General features: G+C 41.9%; 1 protein-coding gene across 1 annotated transcript; it reads right to left on the reverse strand.

Moving 5' to 3' along the window:
* Positions 1 to 1,262: 1,262 nt before the first annotated feature.
* LOC102254425 (U6 snRNA-associated Sm-like protein LSm7) lies at positions 1,263 to 1,603 on the reverse strand. The gene has a single exon (XM_005874240.2). The coding sequence runs from the start codon at positions 1,585 to 1,587 to the stop codon at positions 1,279 to 1,281; it is 309 nt and encodes a 102-aa protein (XP_005874302.1). The 5' UTR covers positions 1,588 to 1,603; the 3' UTR covers positions 1,263 to 1,278.
* Between the last annotated feature and the right edge of the window lie 6,026 nt (positions 1,604 to 7,629).

The following is a 7,629-nucleotide window of genomic DNA, read 5'->3' on the forward strand; positions in this document are numbered from 1 at the left end:
CTTTTCAAATACAGGGTGGGGCAAAAGGAGGTTTACAGTTGTTCATATGGAAAATAATATGAGAATAAACTCTGTTTCCCGTACTCACAACTGTAAACCTACTTTTGCCCCACCCTGTAAGTATAACCTTGCCTTCTACACATGTGTATTTTTTTTTCAATCACAGTTTACAATCAATACCATTCTTCACCAGTTTCAGATGTACAGCAAAGTGCTCAGAAAACCATTCACTCTACAGAGTGGTCCCCCTGCTGCCCCAAGCACCCACTTGGCCCCCAAGTCCCGTTATCTCCACATTATTGACTATATTCTCCATGCTGCTCTGCATCTCTGTGGCTATTCTGCAACTACCAATTTGTACTACTTAATCCCTTCACCCTTTTCACCCAGCCACGCTTATTTCACTTAGCGCAATACCCTCTACGTCCAGCCATGCTGTTTCAAAAAGTAAGATTTCCTTTTTTTTTATGGCTGAGTAGTATTCCGTTGTATAAATGTACCACAGTGTTTTCCATCAGCCTAAAAGTCTGTTAGGACTCCCTCTGACCAAATCATGACATTTAACCTGTCTGTGATTCTTGGCTTCTATCTAGCATCAGATCCTCTCTTGCTTTATAACTTGTTTTTCCTTCCCATGCAAATAAACCCCTTCTGAACAGTCTCCTCCACATCTCTCACATATAACTTGCCAAGTCTTGCTCCTGTACTTAGGCTTTTACTTATACATTTTTCTGGAATGCTCCTCTATTTCCTTTCATCAGTCATGACTCCAATTTTCTTTAAGACTGTATTCAAAGTCCCCTCCCTCCAGGAAGCTTACTCCACTCTGAATAATGCCTTATCATGGCAAAAGTAGTAACTACTTGTTATTAAATATCTACTGTATAATCAATACTAAGCTAGGAGACTTAAACATCCAATCAATGTTTTATGCTTACAAAGACCTAGTGAGGTAGGCAGTGTTGTTCTTATTTCTAGATAAGGAAAACAACATTTAGAGAAGTCATATACACAAAGTCACACAGCAAGGAGGCGCCAGTGTTGAGACTTGAAATAACTGCTACTATGATCGAAATTTCATTATTTTGCTCCCTAGAATATTAGTGCATGCACAATTTTGTTCAAGAGTTTTCTTTTTTTAATGAGAGATTTGCAATTTTATTAAGAAAACAAAAAATAACCTATACAAAAAGGAAGTTCCATTTCTGTGGGCAGCATTTAAGGCAGGAGGGACAACCTCAAGTCTGACGGCATCCGTGTTTGTGCCCTCCCTGCCTGCTAGGACTCCTGCTGCTGGATGAAGGGGTTGGGAATGGCCTCCATGCCATCCTGCGGGCAGATGAGCACCACTGAGGTGCCCCTGCACACCACCAGGCCCAGCTGGCGGGTGTCCTCTGTAAGCTTGTATTGGTCTTCAGGATCTCTCATGTATTCGATGGTGCCATCAAGCACAAGGTTGAGGAGTGGGTCAAACCCTTTCAGGATTCCACTGGCTTTGCGGCCTCCCTGAAACTTCACCCAAATCGTCTTGTCGATGTACTTGGACAGGTCCAAGATGCTCTCCTTCTTCTTCTCTTTGTCCGCCATCTTGCCGTGCCGCACTGCTCAGGAGTTTTCTTTCAGAATATTGTTTCCTCAACCTACAGAATATTTTTCTGGGGCAGAATATTATGCCTACTGGCACTAGTTAGCTTTCTTGGTTGCAAACAACAAAAACGATCTTTAGCTATAAAGGATAAAACAAGTAACTGGGTCAATACCAGAATCATCTAGAAGGCTGTAGGACTAGGCTCAGAAAACCAGAAGACTAGAGGAAGGTTAGGCAAAGGAGAATATAGCCAAGGTACCTATTCTGAGGAATAATCTGATGATAAAGCTATTGATAACATGACTACCTTCCCCGAGGATTTTATTGTATCATTGCTGACTAAGTGATGTCTCTCACTGTTCCTCCTTCTTGGAGCCATTCCCTCTGTATTGCCTAGTGACCAGGCCAGGGCAAGGGCCAGGGACTGGATTGTCTTCCCTCTTTAAGCTCTTGAAGTGGGGGGTGGAGAACGCAGGGGTTGTGAAAATTTGGATTTTTGTTCCACAACATTTGCTTTTCTTTCCTTTCCATCATGGGCTTGGCTGAGCAACCTATTCATAATGGGTTTTGCCCTCTGTGCTTCTGCCATTGTCATGGGAAGAATATGCCATGAGAAGCAGCTGCCCTATCTGCCTGGACCCCAGAATGAACATCTATGGAGCAGAGTCACCCAAGCCTACTTGCAGTCCCATAGTCGAGACAGCTGCCCCAGCTGAACCACAGACTGATGAGAATGGTTATAAATGCATATAGCTGCATGCCACTGAGTGGTTTGATACAATGGATTTCTTCCAAGTAGAAAGAGTAATAAGATCCTACAAAATGTCAGCTGTTCATTGTGCTATGTCTCCTACTTTATTGTATTCCCTACTTCCTAATGCCCTGCATAGAGCCAGTATAGTACTCAATCAAAATGTTTACTCAGTATATCTTTGTTAGCTATCTAATGGTAATACAGAGTTTCTGACTGCAATTTATATAGAGAAAGATAAAAATAGAAAACCAATTTTCACATTCTCTTGAGTCAACAGGACCAGAGGGCTTCCTAAGTACATGAATGGAAAGTAAAATAATTAGTAATGCTCAATAGGCAATTTACTTCTTAGAGTGGCAGGCAGAATTCCATAGAATTGGCAATGAGACCCTAACTAGAGAAGTTTGACATGGGGGATTTAATTACATGACTTTTGCTAGTGTGAATTAGAAGTTACGTGTGGTCCCACAACCAATCAGCTGCACCTGTCCACCCCAGTCAGGGTAATTGAACCCAAATGCCTCTCCATGAGACTGAAGCATGGGGCTTAAGGAAATTAAAAATTCTTTAATATTCTTTTTTAAACCTCTTTCTCTTGTTCCAGTTCTGGACAAATCAATCAATTAGTATTCATTGATCTTCATGTAGGTACCCAACATTAGGTCTGCCTCTACATCCCACAGTTGTGTTTCAAGAGTAGAAGTAGAGGTCCACATATCAGATATCTAAATATTTTAGAAGTTATAAATCAAGCTAACAAACTAAAAAATAACATTTGTGCTATTTTCCTATCTTGACAAATGCATTTTCATAAAAACATAGTATAATGACAACAAAATGGAAATATGCATATAAATCTATAGTTTTTATATGACTGTATTTTAAGTGACAGAATTTAAATATTTGCTCATGCTTCTGTGTTGTGTTGGTGGGCTGGCATTTTTTGGTGCATAATACGATACATATAATCAAGTAAAAATAATTGCACATTTATTACATATAATTTCTTTTTTTGCCTTTTTCAGCAAAATCACTAATTATGTTGATATAATTAAGATATTCATATAACTTACAGTCTACTAACAGTAATAATCTCAAGAATTAAAAAAGAATATTAGATTCAAAGCAAACACAATTTAAATGTATTTTTACTAGAATCAAATTAAAATAAAATTACACTTAATGCTTATATTTTCAAAATGTTATTTCCTCAAGATAGTTAAAATTATCTATTAAAAATAAAGATAAGATCAAGTTATAATTAATGAATATCAGATGTTTAAGTCCAAATTAGTTAAATAAAGCTAAATTTTCCTATTTTAAATTTTTGAAAATATAATTAAATCTTACTGACAAATTGCTCCTAGATATGTACCCAAAAGAAATGAAAACATATGTCCACAAAGACCCCCAAAACTTGTACATGAATGTTCATACAGCATTATTCATAATAGCCAAAAAGTGAAAATAATCTAAATGCCTATCAATTGATGAATGGATTAACAAAATATGGTCTATTCATACAATGGAATATTATTAGGCAATCAAAAGGAATGAAGTACTGATGCATGCTACAACATGGATGAACCTTGGAAACATGATACTAAATGAAAGAATCCAGTCACAAAAGGCCATATAATTATCATTCCATTTATATGAAATGTCAAAAATAGGCAAATCCATAGAGCCAGCAAGTAGCTGTGAAGTTGCCAAGGGTTTGGGTGCAGGGATGAAGGGATTGGGGATGGCAGTTGAGGGGAGCAGGGTTTCTTTGGTGGATGATGAAAATGTTCTAAGATTGTGATGATAGATGCACAAAACCATTGAATTATACACATTCAATGAGTGAATTGTGCAGTGTCTAAATTATATCTCAAAAAGCTACTAAAACCTTATGAAATATATTTACAAGACTAAGAATATTTACAATCCTAGAATTTGGTGTCCATTGAGTTACCCAGGTAAAGATTGGTATTGTGCTTCACACATATATTTAGACTTACATGTATGTAAATAAAGAATGCAAATTGTTCAACATTGAAAACTGCTCCTCAGCTGCCATATGCACTGCGGAGAGCACTGCCTTCTTTGTGAATACCTCTGAAATCACAAATTGGAACACGAGAGGAGGTTAGTGCTTGGCGCTCTTGAAGAATATTTCATTACGTAAGAATCTATTTCAATGTCATTAAGAAGAAAAATTGGACAATTTTTTTATTCTTTCCATGGTTCTAATTCTCCCCTGGTTTACAGCAAGGGCTGTCTTTGCTGTCACCAGAATAACCCACAAACTTTCACAGCATTTGGATGATGCTGCCTTTTGATTCAAGAACACCGGGCAAGATTTGGAGAAATACATATTTCTCTGGGGCCTCAGTGGCATTAATCATTAGAGCAGATGTTTAGAGTCACAGGTCACATTGGGCCAGAACTGAACACTGAATCCTGGTAACAGACAGGCAGAAAGGTCCCTGGGTTCTTTACTGCATTTATTTGGGAAAAGTAGAGTGATCCATTTTGCTGCCTGTACAGGTACAAAGAGCAATCTGTAAGCCCTAAGAAGCCAAAGCTGAAATGAATGAAAGAGAGAGATTCTACCTGCCATCCTTACTCAGCCTTGATCAGGCAAAGGGGCTGATGTGGGTGCACAAAACCCAGGTCCTTCTCTTGGGCACACAACTAAACTTCTTAACCCTGCTTCTCTTGTAATTACATGGATCCACATGCTGGCCAATGGAAACTAAATGAAAATTATATATATATATCAATTCCTTTCCACTTAACCTAAAGCCACTCATGCAAACTTCTGTACTCTGTCTCTTGTCTTGTCTGCCAGCCAGATTCACAGGGGACGATGGAGGGCTCCGAGTCCCTAGAGGATGGGGGAGCCCCATTTGGAAGGAGCCTAGGTCCCCCGAAGACTGTATGGAACAGAGCCCCTGCTCCAACCTGCAGTTGGCTGTGACACTAGCAGAGCAATACCTTGGTATTATGTTAATTCCCCCATGGTTGTCTGTTACAGTTGCTAGTATTACTTGCCCTGGCTAATTTATTGTCAAAAATCATTAGGTAGGAAATAAAAGGCTTTTGCTAATTAGACCATCTACTTCCGTTTTGATATTTGGGATCTTTTTGTGTCCCCTGTTCTGAAACCACTCTTAGTTATTAAAAATGATTCTAGCTTAGGGTGGGGTGGGTAAAAGGTACAGGCATCAGGGGATACATTTTATTATATATCATATACTAGAGGCCCGGTGCACAGATTCATGCACTGGTGGGTTCCCTTGGCCTGTTCTGCAGGGATCAGGCCGAAACCAGATCTCTGACATCCCTGAGGGGTCCTGGTTTGCAAGAGAGCTCAGGCCAGGCCAAGGGACCCCACCAGTGCACGATTGGGGCCAGGGAGGGACCCCAGGAGGGCTCCAGAGTGTGTCCGGCCCATCTTACCCAGTCCCAATCGGCCAGACCCCAGCAGCAAGCTAACTTAATGGTCAGAGCATCTGTCCCTGGTGGTCAGTGCATGTCATAGCGACTTGTCGAACAATCAAATGGTTGGACACTTAGCATAATTGGCTTTTATTATATAGGATGATAATATATATTGTGTATTTTAGTTAGCCCAATATAGCCAAAATATTATCATTTCAATATATGATCAACATAAGAATTTTAAATGAGATTTATTATACTGTTTTATCGTGCACAGGTAGGGTCACTAGGCCTGGCCGGTAATCAGGGCCAATCTGTGGGGCGACCAGTGGGGGGATCGGGGGGCCCCCCCGCTGGCACCCACGTTAGCTGGTCTGGGGCCTGCGGGCTGGGAGCAGCTCCTGCGCTGAGTGTCTGCCCCCTGGTGGTCAGTGCATCATAGCAACCGGTCATTCTGCTGGTCATTCCACCATTCGGTCTATTTGCATATTAGCCTTTTATTATATAGGATACTGTTTTTGAAATTCAGTCTATGTTATGTGTAGAGAACGTCCCAGTTTGGACTAGCCACATTGCTAACTGTTCTGTGGCCACAGTGGCCAGTGGCTTCTGCATGCGACGATGCAGGGCTGGGGTCTGTCCCTCGTGCTGCTTTGGGAGGGCACTAGAGCTGGGGTGCTGATGAATGTGCAGGTGTCCCCTAAGGCAATGTTTCTCAGTGTGCCCTGGGAACTGCCTGCGTGACTCAGGGACCTTGTTAACAATACAGATTCCTGGGACCTCACCTGCAAGGACAGTGGTCTGGAGTCTCAGAGGGTAAGGCCAAGGACTCTGCATTTTCATGGGCAGCCCCACGGATGCCAACGCTCAGTAAAAACTGAGAAGCACTGCCTTCAAGCCATGGAAAAGACTCTTTTGTTGTTTTGTTTTTAATAATGTCTTTGTGGCCTGGATAATTTTATCAAGTCAGAATAAACCAGGAGTTGATTGTTGCTATGGAATCAAACTCGCAGCTGCTGTCAGCCGGTAATTATTAAAAACTGTTCCACCTGTGCAACCTGAAGCAGATCACGGCAACGCTCCCTCCTGGCACGATTTCCTCGTTGGAAACGGCAGCCGGGGGCTCCTCTATGCCACTCCGCCCCTCATGGGGAGAAACGCTTCACAAAAGGAAGTTTTGAGCCCCTTTCTCTCTTTGATTTGTCACTGTGGTTTCTCAGCTCCAATCCCTGACCATTGTGTCACTTGGATTGAAAATGGACAGGGCTGCATTTTTGTTGTGCCTAGATGCCTGGTATATTTCTCCAACTGTTAGCTCTGGGCGTTGTACAATGTGCCCCAAGGAATCTCAAAGACTCATGTGTGCGACAAACTGCTGAGGTCCAGTTCCCCTATTCACTCTGCCCCTAACTCCCCACTCACCTTCCTGCCGGAAGCTTAGGGCCAAATTTCCCAACCTGCCCACGCGATCCTTGCTCAGAGGGAGGAGGATTCCGGACTCTCCTCTCCTGTGGCATTCCCAGGACAGTCAGCTTTCCAAACTGTGTGTGAGCTCGGGTCTTCACAGCTCTAAAGCATTACAGCATGGTGTCTTAAGCAATTTTTTTGCAATGCCTCATTTGTCACTAGTTTTCCAGGGAGGGGTAGGGGGTGATTTTTAAAAGACTATTTTTATTGATTTCAGAGAGGAAAGGAGAGGAAGAGAGAGAAACATCAATGACAAGAGAGAGTCATTGACCGGCTGCCTCCTGCACGCCCCCTACTGAGGATGGAGTCCACAACCCGGTCAGGGCACATGCATCAAACTGTGACCTCCTGGCTCATTAGGTTGATGGTCAACCACTCACCCACACTGGCT

The sequence above is a fragment of the Myotis brandtii genome, unplaced genomic scaffold, assembly GCF_000412655.1.
Source record: "Myotis brandtii unplaced genomic scaffold, ASM41265v1 scaffold43, whole genome shotgun sequence".
NCBI lineage: Eukaryota > Metazoa > Chordata > Mammalia > Chiroptera > Vespertilionidae > Myotis > Myotis brandtii.

Excerpts from the sequence above, each read along its gene's own strand:
- LOC102254425 (XM_005874240.2), bottom strand. The coding sequence starts at position 1,587 with ATGGCGGACAAAGAGAAGAAGAAGGAGAGCATCTTGGACCTGTCCAAG.